Source organism: Hippopotamus amphibius, chromosome 6 (genome assembly GCF_030028045.1).
Source record: "Hippopotamus amphibius kiboko isolate mHipAmp2 chromosome 6, mHipAmp2.hap2, whole genome shotgun sequence".
In the NCBI taxonomy this organism is placed as follows: domain Eukaryota; kingdom Metazoa; phylum Chordata; class Mammalia; order Artiodactyla; family Hippopotamidae; genus Hippopotamus; species Hippopotamus amphibius.
The window spans coordinates 123,179,670-123,203,423 of NC_080191.1; the positions used below are offsets into that span (position 1 = coordinate 123,179,670).

The following is a 23,754-nucleotide window of genomic DNA, read 5'->3' on the forward strand; positions in this document are numbered from 1 at the left end:
CTTCCCTGATAGTCTGTCTATTCTAGTTTGTCCTCAAATGGGATGGAGTTATTTGGGAAGAGGGAGCTTCCTTCCTAAGATCCAGGTTTTGGATGGAATTTGAAAATTCTCTTGACTTCTCAGTGAAAAAGGAACAAGAGGCAAGTGCAGGTGCTTAGCTGGGCCAGGACTTCCAGAGAGAAGTCGGCTCTCCTGGCTGTTAGGATCATCTGCCTGTGATCCGAAGGGGCATCTGCCCATTTTCCAAGTGGGAAGAAGGACAACAGCTGCTGACTGTCCTTGGGGACATCTACAGTGGCTCAGTATCCTTTCTGGTACACATCTATTCCCACTGGGAGAGCTTATACCCCAGACCTAGAGCTCGAAAAGCCCTCTGCAGTAAAAGTGAGGTCTAGATTTTACCTGTTCTTTTACTTATAGGAAAGGGGCTATCTTACTAAAATAAACTTACATATGCACAATGCTTATGATATTGAAAGCACATCCATCATGTTTCACTTGATGTTTCTCTATCCTTTTTTCAAAGTCCTCACTGAAAAAAAGATTTTACCATCCTGCAATGAAAGTATTTCCAAAGTTCTGAATCCTGGCTGTCTTCTGATACATTCTAATGCAGATTAAATAGAAAAAATGGATTGACATAATTTTTATATAAATGATTCATAATTTTAGTTAAACATATTTTGAATATTCAAAAAAAAGTCGTTCTCTTTTAGTTTTCCCCCTTTATTTCCCTCCGTATTTTCCAAACTTTTTATCCTGAACCTTAAGCATTTAATAAAGTCCCCAATTTCTTAGGATGCTTTTCTCCTCTAACTAGAATTACTTACCTGCCTTGAATTTGAGCCTTGCAGTAAACCCGAGGAAATTACTTTAACTATTTAACAGAATAATCACTAAGGTAAGTAGCTTGTTCTCTTCTCTCATCACCCCATATTCCGCATTTCAAAGGATACAAAGGCTCCAAGTATGAAAAGAGCATTAAAGATGTGATTCTGGAAGGTGAACAGCGCCAGGCCCATGTAACAGAAGATGACATTCTCAGCCAAGAAGTTCATAAATTCAAACAACTGAAAATAAAACAGAAAACAAAATCCATGAATTATGACTCAGCTTCAAGTCCACTTAACTTCTTGTGACTCTATTGGGTGACTGGATGGTCCTCCTGTATCTGGGAAGACCATCCTTTGGCCTCATTCTCAGCCTCTGGAGGGGCTCAGGGGTCCTGCCTATTCTACCAGGCCAGCTCACTCTACCCTGGCTCTCTACCCAGTGACAGATGCTGTGGCCGTGTCAACATCCCATCCTCCTTTCCAGCTGCAAGGCTGCCAGAGATACCCCAGGGTGAAATTAATCGGCATGATCCTCCATGGAAAAATTCCGACTAGGATGACAGAAACAGTTCCTGTTACAGAAACTGAAACTGTGTGATTTGCTTAACATGTACTGTAGTGAACGATGCAAGAATTGCACATCATCCAGTAAGTGCGCTTAAATTCCCAGACCCTGAAGAACTAAATTAAAAAAAAAAAAAAAAAAAAAAAAAGCTTTAGCTAAATTACCTTCCTCAGGCAGGCAGGAGGGACAAACTTGAAAAACTTAGAAACTTGTAGTGAGGATAAATGTCGATTATATTTCAACATTAGAATGATCAGTATATTTCAAACTTCAGACAATGAGACTCATTAAATTGACTGATGTAGGTATATCCATTGAATGTCTACAATTTCTAGCTGGTAAAAAGAAAATGATTAATCCCAGGGATCAGTTTATTCAGCAAGAACACAATAGATATATCAAATTCAGTCAGAGGGATAGAGTAATAACATGCTATGCTGAGGGATTCTCCCAAGAGTTATTCTTAGACCATTAACTAAACAATTTAAATTGAACATGAAAAACGTTCTCCAGCTTCCAGATTAGAAGTGAAAGGGAAATGTGTCCAGGGGCTACAGCAAACGCAGATTTGGAAGAGATTTAGTTTATGTTCCAGACTTTTTCATTTGGAAGTTTCTGAAACTTCATTCCCAGACCTACATAAATCACCATGTTAGGTAAATGTCTCTGGAGGCATTTCTCTAGACTTTTTTAAGGACTCATTATTTTTCACGTAATGTATTTACAGCCCCGCAAATAATGCCCAATACCTGTTCACCAACAGTTGACAGAAAGAAAGGCAGAATCTTGTCAGACACATTATTTAAAACCAGTAATAGAAAGAATGGATTAAAAAAACACAGCTTTTTTGGTACACGATGGACTTTCTGTAGTGATCATCAATTATCCTGTGCACTCACTTTACATTCTAGACCAGCCCATCTAAACAAACACTGTCACCAAAATAACCATGGGCAACTTGAAAATATGGGGGGAAATATAGGAGATGGGAGACACTTTTCTACCTCATTGCATCTTTACTTTTTCAAAAAGTGAGATTTGGCTGCTGTCTTAATCTGCCATAACATGTGAGGCTGCTATAGCAAAATACTATAGACTGGGTGGTTTGAGCAACAGAAATTTATTTCTCATAGTTCTGGAGGCTGAGAAGTCCAAGATCCAGGTGCTGGCCATTTGGTTCTTGTGAGGGCCCTCTTCCTGGTTTGCAAACAGCAGCCTGCTTGCTGCATCCTTACATGGCAGAGAGAAAGAGAGATCTTCTCTCTTGTGTCTCATTTCTTGAAGGCACTAATTCCATTCATGAGCGCTGCACCCTCATGACCTAATTACCTCCCAAAGGCCCCACCTCCCAATGCTATCACATTGGGGATTAGGACTTCAACAAATGAATTTGAAGGGAGTTAGGGGGAGACAGTCAGTCCAGAGCAGCCACCCATTTTTTTGACATTAATAATCACGTATCAAGGTTAAATTCATAGGGCCGCCCCTTCTCCAGTCCCCTATCCCAAGTGTATTTTACTCTAGAGGGGACATTTTGCTGACTAGGCTCCGTTCAGCCTCTTAGTGGTCATACCCCAATTTGCCTCCGGGGTCCACCTCTTTCCCTACTTTCAGCCCAGCGTGATTGGTTCAGACATATGTGTGATGAATTCAGCAGTTATTAGATGGAGTTAGGACTTCTGATTGTGAGATATTTAAAAAAAAAATAAGTTAAAGAAACAAGATATGTTCGTATACATATGAATCCATCATGTATTAACATCTACATCTACATATACACTTAACTTTCACTCCACTTTACAGACATTTGGCATTTGTATTAATTTTTTTTTACCATGAACATGTTACCTTCATAGTTTAAAAAACTGAAATAAATTAGAACAAATATTTTAAAGTAGAATAAAATATTTCCCAAGTATTTTCTTCCATTAGCCTTGCTCAAGGAGCAATTTTTCATCTTTTTATTTCCAGGAAGTTATCAAGCATTCTTATCTATTTCTAATATTTTTCTTATTTTCTTTAAAAATTGTACTTGAGTGCAGAAAAATACAAACAACAACAACAAAAGGACTTATCTTTTTATGGAACATATTTTTCAGCGATCTCTTTATTCACAGATCTGTAGATTGTATAGACAACATGTATGATGTTACATAAATCTGACTGTGTTTTTATATAATTTACTTTTACTCAATACTACTTCATAAGCCTCTTTCCATGGCAATAAATCTGAATCTACTAAATAATTTTTAATGGCAGCACTATATCCCTTTGTATCTTCATACCAAATTTTATTTCACTGTATCCATTATTACCCATTATTAGACATTTGGTTGTTTCAGATTTTCCCCTTATAAATAATGCTGCACTGAGCATCTTTATACAAATCTCTCTCCCCAGCTGAGTGATTACTCCTTAGCTGAAATTCCTAGATACGGACTACTTCTGTCAAAGGATATATACTAATTTTTCTTTTTCAACATACTGCCAATCTGCCCTTCAGAAAGATTATACCAATTTACATCTCTAATAATGGTGTAGAGGCTGTCCTTTCCTCACACTCTTGCCCAAATTAATTTTTATCAATTTTAAAAAACCTTTGCCAATCTGATAGACTCACTTATTTTAAAGTGTAGATGGCTGTTAGCATTTTAAAAAAGATTACCTTCATGGCAAAGCAGCAGCACTGATTAGCACTCCTTTGTCTATTTATATCATGTAACAACACTCTTCTAGATGAATAGGCTTCATAATAACTTCCTTCTTTGGGGCACTTAATGAAAACATGTGGGCAAATTCAACTTTGTGTTTCATGCGAAAATCTCCTGAAGACATGTTTCAGAAGGAGAATCTACGTTAAGGCCAAGCTGACAGAAGCAACCAATTTGACCATTAAACCTTCATTGCCTGAGCCTGGCCCAGAGTAGTCAATTACCGAGGGAATAGATTTATTGCTCAATTTTAGAAAAAAGAAAAAAGAACAAACTCCACCCAAAACCGATAATAATAATAATAACAAGTGTCAAACTAGTTAATTCAGTATTCAATATGAATAACCTCGAATCTACTTCCTTCCCACCAGGGTCAATAAAAAAATAACTTGAGTCAACATTTTATTTATTCAGTACAGTAAGCAACATGTGTTTTATTTCCATTAATTCATAGTTTGTGAGCCTTTGGAGGGGACCTAGGTTAAAAGTAATATTTGGTTAGCAAAGCTTTTCTTTGGGAGGAAAAAGCAAATTTAAAAGGGCAAACAAGACTAGGGAGGTATTTAAACTGCATAAGAGGACAAGCTGTGTTTAAAAACTCTGAAAGTTCATGGTAACCACTCCTATGTTAATTAAACAACTTAATCTGGTCAGCAAACCATGTTCTCTAAAGACTTATTGGATACTATGTTTTTCAGTTGGTGTTACTGTATTTACTAGAAAGCAAGAAAAAGTCATATCTGTTTTATAAAATGTTTATTACTAATTCTGATTGACTTTGTCTCCTATTAGTAAAAGAATGAAACAACCATATTACTGTAGTTCGTGTACAGACATCTACAGCAGTTCACTGCACCCTGCTTAACTAATACTAATGAAATTCACATGGACTTCTCACAGTGGCTTTTATTTGACTTCGTAAAATTTGGCCCAACATACTGGCTTTCATTTACTCGTCCAAGTAATGCACTGAAATTCATTTTAATTGGGATGTTAAAGAACCTATAAAACTGTAGTAAAAGTGAAAGGAAAGAAAGAACTAAACATATTCTTTTATTTCCTCCATATTTTGTCCTGGGATTAGTTTTGTTTGTTAATAAAATTTGCCTTTGTTCCTCACTGGGAGACTTCTTTAGAGAATATCTCAGACTTCATTTTTTTATATGTTATTGGGTATATCCACAACTACTCTGAACAAACTGGAGTACAAGTAAACAATTTTTATTCCTGTATTGGGGGATTTGCAAACAAATGTTACAATATATTCTATTAAAATTATAAACTTCTGCTCCTGGGATTCTAATATTTGCTTAGTTCCACAACCTGAGGAAATCTGTTCAAGGTGAATCCAATAATTCCCATGGTCTCTAGAGGTAGCAGAGGACATGAATTGTGCTGAAGACATGTCATCTTTACCACCAGGACATAAATGATCTGAAGGCTTTGTTGCCATTCAAGGTCATGGTTCCCAGAATGAAGCCTCTCTTTGCCAAGCTGAAGATTTATAGTTACAAATAAGTACAAGTACAATGCTTTGAGATCCTATATATAAATAGTAATGATGCTAATGGGACTCATTTTATTTTGGACTTAACTTGTGCTAGGGAATGTGTTAAAGGCTTTTGCTTACTTTAAACATTTTTAACAGTTCATGTTATTATGGCAAGAAAACTCATAAATTGATAATATTATTTCTATTTTACAATTGGGGGAACTGCACTCAATCATATGAATGCATTTGCCCACATGAAACACAATAAAGGGAAGAATTGTATTGTCCTGAGCTTTGTCCAAGGCCCATACTACCTCTGCCAGACTAGGCTGCATCTCCATTAGACAAGATTCAGGTTCAGGGACAGCAAGATGTTTGTTAATAATAGTATTGGTGAATATCTGTAACACATTAGAGTCTGTGAAGCCTGGTTTCACACATACACATCTTGTTTGATTATCAGAGCAACTCTTGGTTGGTGGTGAAGATATCTGTGACTCTGATCGTATTTTTTTTTTGTATGTAAAGAAACCTGAAAGGTAAATTTCTTTGTCGCCAACTACTGGAAGCAGGGGGTGATTCAAGGTGGGTAATATCCCGCTCCAATATCTGTTACCATCCACTCACCCAAGCCAATCCTTCCAATACTCTCTCCCTCCTCTCAAAAAACAAAAAGTAAAACAAAGGTCTTGCCATGCATTTGTAACTTCAAGACAAATCTCCTTCCTATACACCCCTTTTCCCATTAGAGATATTCGGGACTTTTCACTGTGCCTTATGTAATGATTGTATATGGCTATATATTACTATACATCTTAATAAAGCTGTTATTTAAAAATGGGAGATGGGGGACTATATTACCATACATACATCCTGTATATCTTTACATCTGTCTATCTCTCTATCCATGGCCTAAAATAAGACAAACTTCATGCAATGTCTCTGCCCCATTTGCGGGAGGTGGCCCCAAATCCAAGATCAGATTCTTCAAGGTTAGGACTATGAAGGCCCTGAAGTAAAGGAGGTTCAGAGAGCTGCTTCTTTGTTATGTATTTCTCTGAGAATTCTTGGGTTTCTTATGCACTCCTGGCAGCTACCCAGCCCTCTCAAATCCCCTGCATTTTTCATTGTCTTTCTTTTAAACTTAATTTGACTCTTTAAAAGCATGAGAATTTCAAAAGCATAGCCTATAAAAACACAACAAAACACATTTTAGGAAGATGAATTGGCATCATTAAGTAAGTAAAGCTAATATAAGAAATAAATGTAGTTACAGCTACAAGGAATTGAGCTTCATTAAACTGAATAAATACTATAGCCAGATTTTCTTGAAATCCTTAAGCTTATATCTTAAAGGGAAGGTTATTTTCTATGAATTTGCTGAAATTACTCTAGCCAGTAAACACTGATAATCATGTTCTTATTTCTGCAGGTTTTCCACTTTTGATTCTTCCTTTTTGGGGGGCTGTTAAGGTAAAAGTCAGCGCAGTTTTGTAAGGTTGCATTTAAGTTAATACACCATTAGGTTAAGAATAGCTTCTCAAGCGTGCAACTTCAAAGTGCTTACTATCATGATATTGATCAGGAATAGTGGTTCCCCAAATAAGACTGGCCTTAGATCTATTTTGGTGCATTTAAACACACAGACACACACAGACACACAGACACACACAGACACACAGACACACACACACACACATACGCACACCATATTATAGGAACACAAATTTCAAAGGTGGAGTCACCTTGTGACGTATGTAGTCCAGACATCTTGCCAATGCTTGACTGCTCCAACACTCCTGTTAAGGGGCTCTCCAGCTTGTAACTGAACACAGCCAAAGGCAGAAACCTCACCACTTACCGAGGCAGCAAATGGCATTGTTTGACACCTGTAACTATTAGAAAATCTTTCCTTATGCTGAGCTGAAATTTGGTTCTCTATCACTTTCAACTGCTTCTCCTACTTCTTTAGCTCATAAAAAATAAGTCAAGTAGGGTATCATTTTATTCCATACTGCTTTGCTCTAACAGCAGAAAGGGGATTTCTATCAGAAGAGCTGCCACTTTTCATCCTACAGTCTTGTTAGTCTTGAAAGTAGACGTTTTGCTGGGAGTTTGTGGTTGGCATGTGGGGTCTCTAGTCTAGAATACCTGCAAGAGCTGGGGCGATGGGGCTACAGTAATCAGAATTATGTTCACATAAGTATTCTCCAGAAGGATCTTCTCGGCAAATCTAATAGTACTGGCCGTTAGCGAAAAAAAAAGGAGACATGGCATAACATAATTTCTCAGTGGTTTTGCCAATAAATAAAGAAAATTAGCTTGTTGAGACATATTTTCTTTGAAGAAATTAAAACCACACTTTAAAAAAATCTCTTAATGAGTAAACCAAGAGAAACATCAATGTTGTTAGGCATTGGTATACAGAATTCACACATTATCACATTTTTTAAAGGTTAATATCCCATTTCTTCTACTTTTTTCATTTAGCTACTCTTAACCTCCTTTCTTATTCATTTCGTGTTTCTTTTCATCTTTATAATTAGCCTATGCTGGATTCTTTCTTGAGTGGAAGTATGAAGAATGTACACAAAAAGGAAGATTTCTAATGATGTCATTTCTTTAAGTCTCTGAGTTGAATACCAATACGCCAGCCCTTGCCACTGATCTGAGTGACAACCACCCACAACGTGACTGAGGACATACCGCTCTATCCACCATGAGAGCAATGTGCTCTTTTCACATGAAGATTTGCCACCAGCAACATACAGAATATTGCGCCCTAAACACTATGAGCTATGTTTGACTTCTTCATGCCATCTCATTTCCTTGATGAAAGTTTTGCAAACTAAAATGCCTAGGATTGAGGACATTATTCAGTGTTGTTTTATGATCAGCTATTTCACAATGTAATGCATAGAATATCAGGACAAATGCAAAACACTAGAACCAAATCAGTATTCATTGAGAAAGGCTTTGCCTTGGTATTTCAGATTGAGAAGCTGAAGTATGTGTTTGGAATAACACTTAGTTGTATCACTAGTTTGAAAATTTCCAGAGCTTCTTTGCTTCATGTTATGTTACTCCTGATAAACACTGTCATTTATGTTAGCACATCTATCATATTCAAATTCCTTTGGTAAACTTTCCGAATTAGCTAATCCTGAATACTTTACTGTAATGGTACAACAGTAACCAGAACTTCTCAGAAAAAAACTATTTTCCAACCCTTACCCCATCTCCTATTTTTGAGGAAAAATAATTTGAAGGCTAATTCAACAGATTTGCTATTTAACCTGACCAAACTCTTTTGTTCAACTTTTCCTTTTGCTTTGAGGTCATCTTTTGTACAATACATGGAAGTAGATATTTCACAATTTAGAATGTAAAGAGGTATATATTTTTTATGTATTTCAATATGATTTTAAGTCTGATACAAGTATATAACACTCATACTACATGTAAATCGTAATATTCAAGCTCTTCATTTTTTGTTTTCTAGATGGTTAAAGAGGGTTTATTGATTTGACTGACAAAGGAAAGAAAAAAATACAACAAAGGGTTAAAAATCATTTTCATTATGAAGAAGATTTTGAATTCAATTTCTGAACTATGGTGGATTGGATTATGGAAAGGCATTCAATAGAAGGTTTGAAGTTTACAGTAGGACATTGATTGTACTAAACATGATAAGAAACTGGGACACGTGAAAGAGTCTTTATAAATCAGAGAAAGCAATGAAAATGAAGACAAAAATATGACATTTGAATAATGCCATTTAATTAGAAAGCAGCTACCAAATGATTTTTATGAAGGCATGAATAATCAATAAATCAATAGCTGATGAAAATTGTTTGCTTGACCTGTTTCTTTGTAATGGAGAGTTAAAATGTAGTGAATGTAGACTGTCAGTGCTTGTATTTAACCCAAGAAAACTCTTATTTTACACCAATTAACTTTGTTGAGCTTTCTTTTTCAGCAAGATTTATAAAGCCCCCTCTTTAAAGTCTCTTTGTATTGAAGCTACTGCACACTCTTGACAATATAGGTAAAATGCCAAAAGTTATGAATTATTACAGTACAAGAATGTATTTCTCTTTGTTTCCAAGGAAGGCAGTTATATTTTCACATAAAAACCATGCATGCATAAATCAATTCCGAATGAGAGTTTTAGCTTTGACTTGCTTTGGTGGTTTGGAGCTAATTTTATTTTTGTTCCAAACTCTTTAGGTACTTCAAAGTTACCCCACAAAGTTTCTTCAGAAAGTTCTCTTGGGCTACATGTGTATTTTTGATGATGTTCGAAATGAGTTCGTATGCAAGACAAATCATGTACATATATTGAGGGAAAGGTTCAGCTGTAGATATGCACTTGAAGCTCTTAATCAGTCTCTATTCTCTATCTAGCTTAACCCTCCATTCCTTCCCGCCTCATAAATTTTTAGGCTTAACAAGAGTCAATTCCACTTGTTCCAAAGTCTTTTATCTTTGCTTTAAATTGGTATTTGTAAATGTTAATTTAACTAGGTAGATTAAGTGTGACTATGAAAGAAAGAGTTGATGTTTTCTAAAAACTAAGTTAAATGTGTAGAAAAGACTTGGTAAAATTTAGTTGCATAGAAAATGCTACTAAATTACTAGTGAGCAGGACAACTATAAAATGTTACAAAAATATATTTAAATACAGAAAAATTCTTAACTTACATGCTTTGCTGATGTCTTTTAATTCTTGGCTCTGAACTAAAGACACAGAAATAGAAACTGGAAGTTCTGGTAGATATATTTTGGGTGTGCTTTGTGCAAGAAAGACATCCTAGAACTCTAAGATTCAAAGAAAAAGCATTGAATATTTATCAAAAGATCGGCACATTAATATGCATTCATGTAAGTGACAATTAAATGTTGGAGGTATTTGTGTCATTTTTAAATGATTCCTTGCTTTAACTGACTTTTCCATTAATTGACTGATTCTAATTTTGTTTTATACAAAAGTGGTATCTGTTTTTCTCTATTTTAACTTTTTTGTATTTAATATTTCCATTTGATGATTTTTACATCTTGCACCTGTTTCAAATTACTAATAGTCTTTATCTCTTCAAAAATACTAATTATGCCTATTGTAAATTGTTGGCTTGCCTTTCCCAATAATTTTGCTTCTTGTGGTTTATGTCCAGATTTTGGCGTCTGTTTTATCGTGGTTGTGCTCATTGGGCATCTTGTTATTTTGGCCTGTGAGCTCGTATATTCCTGGGGTCAACCCTGTCTGCTAATGTTATGAGGAAATATTCTGAGGGACACACACTAGAGTGTCCATTCAATGACTTTTAAGAGATGGGAAGGGATGAGCTCTAGGGTGGAGAAAACCCCCAGCACCAACAAACTTTTGATCACCCAAAAAAATTGAATTGGGTTTACTCCTCTGTCAGGGACTCACGCTTAAATCCTTAAAGCATAGGAACACTGGGAAGAGGCAGTCTCCCTAGGTCATTTTCCATCAGCCTGGGGGTTTGGAGGCACAGAAGATGGAGGAGAGGATTCTCAAGAGCAGGGCAACTGGTCATCTTGCACCTTCATCAACTTCTTTGCTATCCAGATGCTACTCCTGACACCACAATGGATGCCCTAGGCTATTGCAGTGAAGTGGGTAAAGATCACCCCCAAACACTGAGGGCAAGAGGTGAACACAGAAGTTAAAATCTCTAACTGGCTCTCTCTTTGGGCTCCTGCTTTGGCTGCTGTGCCTATGTGGCCGTTCTCCACACCACATCATGACCACCTCTGGCCTCTCCAGGTATTCTTATGGTTTTTATTACTTGCTTGATTTCATGTTTTCTCTCAATTATGTAGTTTCTCCAAGTTTGATTTGGGAGGAAGGAGCCAGCAGCTGAAGCTAGTTTGCTATCTTGTCATCATTGAATTTTGTACTATTTTTTAAAGTTAAAGTTGCTGACTGAAAATGATAAGTGTTATTGAAGTGTTCTCCTCCATAGGGGTTTCTGAGTTTAATTTGAGTCAAATTACTGAAAAGCCTACTCAAGACAAAACTGGAGATATGCTGTAGTCTGTAGCCTATGCCCTCGGCCTCTCTGTGTGTAGCACTTCCTCCCTTTCCATGGGTGAGGAAATCATATATTTCAGACTTTTGGGGACCGACCTTTTTTCAGATACTTTGTTCTACTGTCCGCATCTAAGTACTATTGTGCTTTTCTACCATCCGTTCTGTTTTTGCTTTGGAAAACAAAGTTACTCTACTCAAAGAGATCTCATTCCTTGTACCCCTGATACTTCAGATGCTGAATATCCTAGAATCTTGGCTCCTGAAAAATCAAACAGAAAACTCAGAAAAATGAATGTCACAATCAAGCAATTTCTTGAAGAAGATACACAGATGACCCCCAAACTAATCTGTAAGCTTCAGATGGGTGCGGAGCACTTGTGTTTGTCGCTGAGCACTTGTGTTTGTCGCTGAACACCAGCTCCCAGCAGAGAGCTTAGCATATCATAATGCTCAGTAAACATCTATTGAACATACAAAATGAGTCAAAAGGGAACTCTAAGGCATTGCCTTGTGTCACTGTAAGTTTGCACAATCTTCCTTCATGGAAATTTAGGAAAATATAATAAAATTTATAGGATGTTAAACCTTGTTCTGAACAATTCTACTTCTTGGAATTTTTCCTAAGCAAATAATGTGACAAGTAAACATAGATTACATAAAGATATCCACTGCTTAAAATAAAAAGATATGGAAGACAACCAAAACATACATCAAAAGAAGAATACTTAAATAATTGAAAAGGGATTACACTTCTAAAGGTTCCCACCATGTATGATGTTTCCTATGGGTTTTTACCAGATACAGTTTATCAGATAAAGGAACTTCTTCCCTTCTATACTTTGCCAAGAATTTTTTATATAAATATGTGTTGAATCTTTCATATTCAATGCTTTTTCTGTATCTACTGAGATATTTTCTTTTCATTTGTTTATGTGATAAATTAAACTTACAATATTTTAACATTAAAACATACTTACATTCCTGGGATAGACCCAGCTCGGTTGTACCGTATTTTTTTTCACATTGATGAATTTGACTTGCTGATGTTGTGTTCACAACCTTTGTATCTATGTTCATAAGTGAGATAAGCATATACTTTTCATTTTTATTCCTGCCATTGACTGGTTTTTATTTCAGGAGTATTATAGTAGCTTCATTAAATGATTTGGGGAGCATTCCTCCCTTACCTTTTTTCTTGAAAGGTTTGTGTAAAATTGAATAATCTGTTCCTTGAAAGTTAGATAGAACTCACCCATAAAACAATTTGGGCCTTGTGCTTTTTGGTGAATGGATTTTTAGCAACTATTCAATTTCTTTAATGATTATAGTTCTATGTAGTTTTTTTCCCCTTCAGACAGTTTTGATTAGTTGTATGTTTCTAGGAAATTGTTCATCTAAGGTTTTAGATTTATTTGCATCAATTGTGCACGACATGTTATCTTTTTAACCTCCACAGCATCTATGGTTATGTCCTCTTTTTCTTTTCTAATATTGTTAATTTTTGCTCTCTCTTTTTGCCTTATCAAGATTGTCTATTTTATTTGTCTTTTCAAGGAGACAACTTTTTGGTTTTGTTGATCTTCTCTATTGTAGTTTTATTTTCTATTTCTTTTTTCCCTGCTTTTATCTTTATTTTTTACTTATTTGGACTTGTTCTGCTTGTTCTTTTCCTTACTTCTTAAACTGGTGTTTTTACTCATTAAACTTCTTTGTAATTTTTAATGTAAACATTAATATATAAATGTTCTAATTTCATTTAAATACTACATTTAATTAGCTGCAAAGTTTGGTATGCAGCTTTAATTGTATTTCTTTTGTAAAATTAAATATAATTAAACAAACAATACATAATAAATATGCTTACAAGTAATTAGAACATTTCAGCTCATAGAGTCCCCTTTGACTATTCCTCCTGGTACCTCCCACATCCATCCATGGAGTCTATTTTTATCTATAAAGGTATTTTCATTAAAATATATCTTTGTAAATGTTTTTCAAAAATGATATTATTTTGAAAATATGCTGAAGGAAAATATGGTATCATTTTAAAAATTTGCTGGTTGTAGGTTTACACATGATTAATTTAATAGATACTACAAAATTGCCCTCTAAATTAGCATATTTTTTTGCCTTTTTACGAGCAGTTTATTGGAATATCTGTTTCCCTAAAACCTTAAAAACACTAACCTGGTCAACTTGTAAAAACTAGATCAATCTCATGAATATCATCTTATTGTTGTTTTATTTGTAGCCCTGATTGATAGTGAGTTTGGGCAACTTCTCATGTTCATTGACCAATTGAAATTCCTGTTCAATGAAGAGCCTATCTTTTTCTTTAAACATTTTCTTTAGATTTTTGTTTAAAATTATTTTTGTTATATATTGAGTAGACACTACGGAATACTTATAACTATGAAATATAAAAATAGATAATATAACATATTTCTACACATTCCCCATACAGTTAAAGAAAAAAACCCATGGCCTTTACACTTCAAAATTGCTCTCTGTTCCTCTGTGATCCTATCCCTTCCTTTCTGCCTCTGTGGTAATCACTCTCCTAAATTTTGTGTACCTTATGGCCTTGTTCTTCTTTATACTTTTTTTGCAGATCTTAGTATCTGTACACAATATATTGTTTGGTTTTTATGTTTTTCAAATTTATATAAATGAAATCACATTGCATATATTGCTCAATATTTTGTTTTTGAGATCCATCTGTGTTGTTTTGCTGTAGTTCTGATTCATTCATTTCCCCAGCTATATGGTATGAAAAAGGAAATGCAGTTATTCATTCTACTGTTGATGAACAGTTGGGTTGTTTCCAGTTCTTTGTTATTACAAATGGTGGAGCTTTGATTCTTCTTGTACCTGTCTCCTGATGTACATATGAATCATTTAACTAGAGAGTATCTGCTGGGTCAGAAGGGACATCCATCTATTGTTTTACTGGTACTGTCAAACTGCTTCTCAAATTTATACTTCCACCAGCAATGTATAAATGTTCCAGTTGCTCCACACTCTTAACCAAACTAGACATTCATTCTTTCATTCATTCATTCATTTATACATTCACTCAACAAAAAGTTATTGAGGACTTACTAGGTACCAGCCACTATTCTTGGTGCTAAAGATACAGTAGTGAACAAAACTGACAAAAATCCCTGCCTTTTGGAATTTAAATTCTGTAGAGGAGACACTAAACAAGATAACTAAAATATGTAGTATACTAATGGTATGACCTAAGGTTAAAAACTAAAGCAGGAAGACATATATAAAATATCAAGGTTTGTTGTTTGTTTGTTTTTCTCAAGGAGTTCACTCTGCTGCCAGGATGATGAGACCCACAGCCATTAGATAGCAGTCCTAATACTCACGTCTGTAAGAATGAAGGCTAGAGTTAACCCCCTCCCCCAGGAGAGAACAAGCTTGGTGGAGAAAAATCAGAAGGAAAAGTGCAGAAGTCAGAAATGATCTGATGTGCCGTGTGGCCAAGACAGGAAGCTAAGTAGGAAAAAGTGGGGTTATTCAGTGTGTTGGCTGAAAAACTTTTCACTGACTTTGTCCCAGGAATTTCAATAGCTCCAGATCATTTTGGGGTTTTGGTTTCCCCTCACTGGAGGCTGAAAAATAATTATCAAGGTGGATGTTGAAATTTCAGATAGTGTCTAATGAAGCTATTACTGGCCTAAAGTAAAGACAAAGTAGAAGATGAAAGAAGTGATCTAGGAACTTGAAGGACTTAGTGAGGATTTTGGCTTTTACTGGGGAAGATGGGAAGGCACTGGAGGGTTTTGAGCAATAGAGTGACATGGTTCTGATTACACTTTAATATCATCATTCTTGCTACTGTGTTGCAAATAAGCTACAGAGGCCAGTGCTGAAGTAGAAAGGCCAGTCTGATGGTTATTGTAATAGTCCAGTGGGAGATGTCAGTGAACCTAGACATGCGTGGTAGTGATGGGGCTGGTGAAAGGAGAGAAAACTCTGTATATATGTTTAAAATAGAAATGAGATGATTTACTGAAGGCCAAAGAAGAAGTCAAAGGTGACACAAAGATTTTGGCTTAAACAAATAAAATAATCCTAATGAGGTTAATGCCTCTAAGAGGTAGGGAGAATTAATAGCCTCATTTTATAAATGAGGAAACCAAAGCCCAAAGAAGTACAGAAACTTGCCCAAGAGCATATAACTATGTATGTGGATCTGGGATTTAACCGAGCTAGGCTAACTTCAGAGTCCATACTCTTAACCCCTCAATTATATATTTCAATTTTTTTTAACCTGGTAGTTACGTTTTAATTTGAATTCCCTATGCGGCCATTGATGTTGAACATTTTGGGAGATATTAATGACTATTAAGATTTCCGCTCATAAGAAATATCTGATATCTTTTTCTAGTTTTCAGATCAATGGGTAGTTTATCTTTTTCTTATTGATTTGTAGGAATTCCTTATGTATTCTGGATACTAATCCTTTGGCAGTTACATGTCAAATTGCAAATATTTTCTCTTGTTTATGACTAGATTTTCTACTGTTTTTATGATGTCTTTTGATGCACAAAAGTTCTTTATTTCAGTGAAGTCAGACAGATCAAACTTTTCCTTTATATATTTTTTGTGCTTTAGAAGTCTTCTGAAATAAAAAGAAAAAATAATTTGTGTTGTTAGAGTTAAGATAGTGGTTACTCTCTTGGGGAAGAGCAGGGAAGCGACTGAAAGGGGCATGAGAGAGGCTTTTGAGGTGCTGGTAATGCTTCTTGACCTGGGTGCTATTTACATAGTTGAGTTCACGTCACAAAAATTCAGCAAGCTGTGCACTTATATGTATTTTCCCTTCTGTATACTATAATACTTCAATAAAAAATTTTTTTAAAGTTAAATCTGACAGTCCCTTCCTTTTAACTCAGGAGTTTGGTCCATTTACAGTTTTGTTTACTATTAATGTATTTGATTTTATTTCTACTGTCTGCTTTCAAATTACTTCGACTTTTCTGTGCTTTGGGGATTTTGTTGCTGTTCTTGTTCCCATTTCCTGCCTGCTTCTGTATTGGTTGACTTTTTTCCTTCTTTATTTCTCCACTGGGTTGGAAGTTATTCATTCTATTATAACATGCGTATTTAAATAAAATGAATTTCTGTTAATACTCCCTTTCGAGAACTTAAAATCCTTTGAACTGTTTGTGCCTCATTTTAATAACTTACTTTCTTTTCTCATTTTTGCATCCATGTTTTATTTCTTTAATCATTTTAAATATACATTTTATAGTCTTTATCCAATTATGTATTATATGAAAATCTTGGGGTCTAATTCTATTGTTTGCTATTCCTGCTGTCTCTCATGGTGGTTTGTTTCCTTGTGTATTTTTAATTTTGGACTATGGGTTAATGGTGGCATTTTAACAGACGTGACATCTTTGTGGGCTTGGTCTAGAGTGTGGCTTGCCAGAGATTCTTTGTTTTCTTTTTTGCCAGTTGTTCCAGGCATATTTCCAAACTTGGACCAAGTTTTAAATTTATTTTTAAGTTTGGGTATTGTGGATATCATAAATTTAAACCATGAACTCTCATAAGGTCAAGCTTGAGGTCTAAATTTCTCAGGGGATACATCTTTCCCCACCTAGAACCTTTTCTGAGATAATAGCTCGCATTTAAGAACTATTTATGAGACAAGTCTAGCTCAGAAATTAGAGTTGAAAATAGTTTGAAATCATTATTTGTTTTCTCTTAATTCAATTTCCATTTATTTCCAAACATTGGTTGACTGTTTACCTTATGCTAAAGCTGTGCTAGCCACTGGGGATACAAGGAATAAAACATAATTCTTATTTTCAAAGACATAATAGTTGGATAGAGAAATTTACAGTCCTGTTACATAGAAATGGTCAAAACCTATATGGGCACCACAAGTTCTCCCTTCTATGCCCACGACAGGTATTTAATTAGTCCCAGTTTTCTTTTCCATTGATTTTGGAAACAGCCATAAACTCCAGCTCTACATCATATTATTAATGCATCTGAGTCTTTATATACCATCATCCCTTCTTGTCTTCCCTGACCTAGAAGAAAGATCGGGCGCATCTAGTATTCTCTCCAAATATAACCAGCTTCCAAGATCAGAAAAGACTGGGCACTAGGGTGGCATAGAAACAACCAGATCTAACAAGGATTTCCCTGTTCTACTTTACACTGCCCTGGGTATCTACCTACACTATAGTACAATCTTGCCACTTCGTGCCATTATACTCACTATATTAGAAACTTATAAGAATATAAGAAAGCATAAGTGAAAATATGCCTAAAATTTCAGTAAAACACAACCTAAAAGATTACCCTGAAAAATAGAAAAAGGGTAATAGAAAGAAACAGAGTCTGTAAAGTTTCTCATTAGGCCTACTGCCTGCCTCTCATTACACACACCTCATTAGGCCTGCCCTGATTTCACTTGGTTCTCAGGTCGCTGCCTATTTTCATATGGGGGCTACATAACAGGGTCTCTTCCAGTCCCAGAATTCCATGGAGAGACAAAGAGAAACTGTCAATAATTAATGAACTGTTAGGGAGACACAGCCTCAATACCTCCTGAATCATGTAAAAATTCCTACTCTGCAGCTTTCAGGAGTGACCAACAAAAGGCCAGCATTTAACTTTTCTGAATGTATTTTCATATTTTTCATAAAATAAAGCTTATCTTTGCTTCCAAAGTGCACGATTTTATAAGGTAGGGAAGAATTGATAGGTAAATTGAAATAAAAAATGTGGATAGGAGTGACAATTTTTACTTTTTACAAAACTCAAACTTTGCAGAAGTTCATATTTTTCTTAATATTTAGAAAAACAAATGAATAAAATTTTTAAAATCCATGTTATTAATTTTATCAAAACTCAAAGCTAACCCCAGTAATCACCCCTCCTCATAATTTGTACCTCTTAGGAGCTGTTATATATACTTAATGTCAAATCATAAAAAGAAAGTGTTGAGTTATAAAGTCACAGCTTGAATCGCAGCTCTTTGGTTACAAGCTGTGTGAACTTGAAAACTTGAAGCCTCAACATTATTCTGTGCAGAACTGGAGAATTTAATACCTACTGTGTAACACTGTTGTTATGTAAACCTTCCAGCAAACATGAGGGGCTCAATGAAGGGTAAGTCTTATCATTATATTTATCTGTAATCCCCTCAATGTCTAGCACATAGGGATTCTCAATTATTAATCATTGAAAGACAACAAATCATGACAGGATTGTGTGTGTTGTGTATATCTAAGGTAAGAAGGTAATGAGAAAGAAACAAAATATTGATGGTACATATGTTTATTTCTATTTCTGCCACTAAGCTATGTAAAAAGAAGAAAGAGTTGAATATAGATATCTCCTTTACCCAAGTCAAACAATGAAATCTAAAAATAATGTTACATTTCTTTGACATGCTGAAAGGACCTGATTTGGGGGTCCCATTTTGTTTTGTTTTTTTCACCATGCTGCATGGCTTGTGGGATCTTAGTTCCTAAACCAGGGATCAAACTCTAGATCCAAGGCAGTGAAAGCACCAAGTTCTAACTACTGGACAGCCAGGGAATTTCCTGAGGTCTTTTCTGAATGTAGACTTTGATGCCTTAGAAGAGCTGATGGAAGACTGAAAATGGAAGACCAGAAAGGAAGAGGAAGATCAGGAGAAACCAAGTAAAGAGGAGGACTGAAGAATGTATCTGTTGTCTATGAAGAAAAATACTGTGCTGAGGAGAAACAACTAGAAGGGATGGAGAGGTTGAAGATACGGGGAAGGAAGAAGATGACCCAAGTCCCTGAGGAGATCCAAGTCCCTGCTCTCACAGGAAGAAAAGAAGAGAGGCTGAATTGAGGTGAGGGATCAAGATTAATAGGTTCCCCACTAACTGATGGTCTCAGTTGTCTCATTCAAGCTGAAGGCAAGGGAGGCAAGGGATTGGAGAATGTGCAGAAAGAGGAGAAAGTGGATCAGCTCTAATAATCAGGGAAGAATGTGTGGCAGCCACATTGTTTCTTTATATGTGTACAGTTGTTTCAAAAATGCTCAACTGTACTAAAATAAGTTTTTGCATATATTTTTTTGAAACAAGGCCCTCCTTTGGGTTTCCAGAGTGCCCATCATTATGACCAATTAATGGAATTAGATTTCTTGAGATCTATATCCATACTCGACCAAAAGGAACAAAGTATACTGAATGCTACACAGATGTCAAAAGAAATTGTCAGCCTAGGCAAAATACGGGCTACCTGTTTTAGAACATGCTAGCTGAAGGAGGATACAGTTAAGGAACTGGTCCTTATATTTTTTAGGCTTTTGAAAATATCACTTCTCTATTTTTATATTGTTTAAATTAACACAAATCCATTATGAAAAGACCTCATTTTGAGTCATAAGGACAGAGCTTCAACAAGCATCGATTATATGCTAAATAGCATCCCTGTATGAGGTAAGTATTATTTCTCCCATTTCCCAGATGAAGCTCTGTGGCTCAGAATGCTGAGTGACATATTTACGATCACACAGCAAGTAAGTGACAAGTGAGGACCCTGGCTCTGTCAGCTTAATGATGGATGCTTTCTCTAGAACACTGAAGTAGCATATGAGTCTCATCCTTCAAATCTCCCTACAATCTTCTCTTTGCTCTGTGAGTCTCTTGGGGAACCATTTCTTCTTTTATTTTAGAAATTAACATTCAAATGTCATTACAACCTTAGAGCATATTTCTGGGCCTATAATGAAGAATGTTTTATCCCTTTAAAACATACCCTTTCACTGAGATGGTGCCAATAAATTGTTGTTACATCTGATTTAATTTGATACATAAATAAGAAAGAATGAAATGATAAAAATCCACAGGTTGTAAGAGAAGAAAATTAGATGGATCTAGATACATCTATTTGGCCAGTAATGATAAAACAAAGAAGATGACTTAGGATTAATGGGAGATGCTTATAACTGTCAGGTAGAAAGTGCAGGATACAAATTGTACACACAGTTTATTCGTAACTAAATTAAAATAGTTCAGAAAGACTGGAAGAAAAAATGCCAAAATATTAGCAGATACAGAGGTTGTTTTTAGGCAGTAGGATTTTCTTCTGGTCTCATTATTCTGTTTTATGTTTACTGGTATACTACAAGAACTATGTTATTTTTATAAATAGAAAAAATAACAAAGTCAAAGCCATTACCAAAAGCTTTTGGCAGGTGGCTTTGAAGTCTCCATCTTTTAAATCCAAGGGGGAACTACACCAAACCCTCAAACCACAGACTCCCTGCTTGCATGGGGCAGGGAGTGACAAAGCAGTTGCCAAAAGCACCAGAAGGAAAAGTCTCATGGGCTTGTTGTCTTGTTCCAAGGAATAGACCGAAGGCAGGTCTGCACAGGATGGTTTCACTTCACCCATCATAGTGGTGAGGACGTGAGCGCTTGTTCCAAGGAATAGACCGAAGGCAGGTCTGCACAGGATGGTTTCACTTCACCCATCATAGTGGTGAGGACGTGAGCGCCCGCCCAGAAATGCTTGGGGGCGGGTGGCTCTGCGCGCACGCAGCAGTCAAAGAAAACAGGCAGTAATCGTCCAGCATTTCCAGCTGTCTTCAGTGTAACTCAAGCTAATATACTTACTTCCTGTGTTTTAGCATCTACACCGGGTTTAAAGAAACAGATCTGCCAGTAATTTAAGAGAACAAAGGCCCCTCTGAGCCCACACACGCCCCTCCCCAGCACTGCACCCTGCCTCCTCACAGCAGCGCTCACCTCCAGCGATCAATTCCATTTCTAAGGAGACAGAGAACAATTTATTCAGCTTCAGTTTGCTGAGAGGAAAACTTCCTATTCTCTAATATTAATTCTTGAAGCAGATTCAAAAACAATTTTTGTTCCTTGCCAAGGTTTGGGGCTTTGAAAGATATTAATGTAGACAGTCTTTGAAATATTAGGAGTTGGCAGCCATTGTAAGGATCTTGAACTTAGCAAGGAAGTCTCAGTGCAAAGTATATGTTGTCTTATGTGTTGAAATATATATCAAGCTTCCTATGGGGTGAGGGGCTTGGACACTCTTGCAGAACTATGGACATGGATGTAGAAAACTGTTGCATTCATTTAAAGCAGATCTACCCCGAAAAAGGGACCAGGGTTGTTTGGAGATATTTTCTTATCTTAAAGCAGGTTTTTACATTTCTAGTTCTGAAGCCCCTTCCCTGCAGTTTTAGGCAAATCTACTTAGAATCCACAGATATACACAGAACAGTGATAACATGGTTTGATAGCATATTTCAGCACCTGTTTCCCCTTCACAGATTTAACATTTTCATTTTTGTGTTTGCTTTTCACCATTTTTCATAGATAGCATGAAATATGTTCCATCATTCCTTTTTAGGCCTTAACATAAGATTAATAAACTATCATTTTAACTAAACATATTAGCCGTAGTAGAGCACAGGGGATCCAATACAGCTAGTGTTTAATCGATGCTTGACAAAGCTTGACAACTTGTGTCTTTTTTTTTTTTAAATAAGGGTTTTTTTTGTTAGTTATCTATTTTATACATATTAGCATATATATGTCAACCCCAATCTCCCAATTCACCCCACCACCGCCCCCCCTTGGCTTCCCCCTTGGTGTCCATATGTTTGTTCTCTACATCTGTGTCTCTATTTCTGCCTTGGAAACTAGTTCATCTGTACCATTTTTCTAGATTCCACATATATGCATTAATATATGATATTTGTGTTTCTCTTTCTGACTTCAGTCTGTATGACAGTCTCTAGGTTCATTCACGTCTCTACAACTTGTGTCTTTTTATTGTTAGCATTTTCTATTGGTTCAGGAGAGTGAAAATCAGGGAACATTATCACAAGGCTGATGTAACTGGATTAGGATGATTTCTTTCTTTTAATCGACTGGTTGTCTTGGTGCCACGTAGTATACACTGAGCGCTATTGCATCAGAATTTGTTGGCTCTCATACAATGAAAGCAATCCTGGAGACTTCCTGCCCCAGTTCATCTTCTGGCTTAGCTTTCTAAAACACAGTGTGCTCAAGCCATTGCTCATCCACGTTAGCTGGTTCTTTACTGTCTATCCAATAAAAGCCAAACTGCTTAGCATGGCTTTCAAGACTCCACACTCCCCAAGATCTAGCCACAGGCCCACCTCCTGGTGCTTAGCCCTCCTGCCCTCTACCCCCCAGTAGTGGGAGCAGAGCCAAGGGGTGGTGTGGGCCGTGGACGAAACTATTTTGTGGTGAGTGGTGGTCCAGGCAGAGGGGAGGGACAGGCTTAGTGGATGGAGAGTGGCATCTCATGTTAAGAGCCGGGCGCGTGCACCTGGGACAAGGTGATGGGAATATCACCAGGTTGGGGCTGGGCAGTGGCAGGACCAAGGCTAAGTGGCTGTAGAGAAAGTAAATATTCAGGGCATGGAAGTAGGAGGAAAAAAAGAAGACTAAAGCCAGAGATGGATGGAAAAAAACATTTTCATTCCTTTTCCTCAGAAACCACATTCATCGGCCGACTTTGCAGAAACCACAGACACTCAAGGAAGGGACAAGTGAATGTTTCTCCTTTGAGCACTGACTTTGGATTCAGATTCCTTGTGCTCAGCTCCCTGCTCCTCCACTGCAGGCTCTGTGACCCCAGTCAGGTTACTTTGCTTTTCTGCGCCTCCTTTTACCCACTGTTAAATGGAGATAAGAAGAGTTTCTATCTCATAGAATTATTCGAAGGATTAAACAAATTAACTGAGGTATCTGCACATGGTTGGCCTTCAATAAATCTTACTGATGATTATATTATTATGTTAAATTTGGACTTTTTTTTCTTTATACATTTAGGAAGTAAGAAAGCAGGGAAAGCAGAATTTGACTGCAGTGTAATGAGCAGGGTGATTGACTAGGCCCAGTTTGTTGGGGTCTTTTCTTGTTGTAGCACTGAAATCTCACATCCCAGGAGCCCCTCAGTGCTGGGCTAACCCGGACCATTGGTTGGTCACCTAGTAATGAGTGTGGGAACTCTTCACAAATAGAATGTCCAGTTGCTTAGCACCATGGTATTAGTTGAATCATATGAAATTGCCATTTCTGTAG

The 23,754-nt window shown here is 36.4% G+C and overlaps 1 protein-coding gene across 1 annotated transcript in view; it reads right to left on the reverse strand.

Moving 5' to 3' along the window:
• Positions 1-23,754, reverse strand: part of SLC9A9 (solute carrier family 9 member A9) — a 535,038-nt gene that overhangs the window by 207,645 nt on the left and 303,639 nt on the right. The window contains exon 10 of the mRNA XM_057739599.1: positions 957-1,070. Coding sequence (XP_057595582.1) covers positions 957-1,070 — 114 coding nt within the window. The remainder of the gene's footprint in view (positions 1-956; positions 1,071-23,754) is intronic.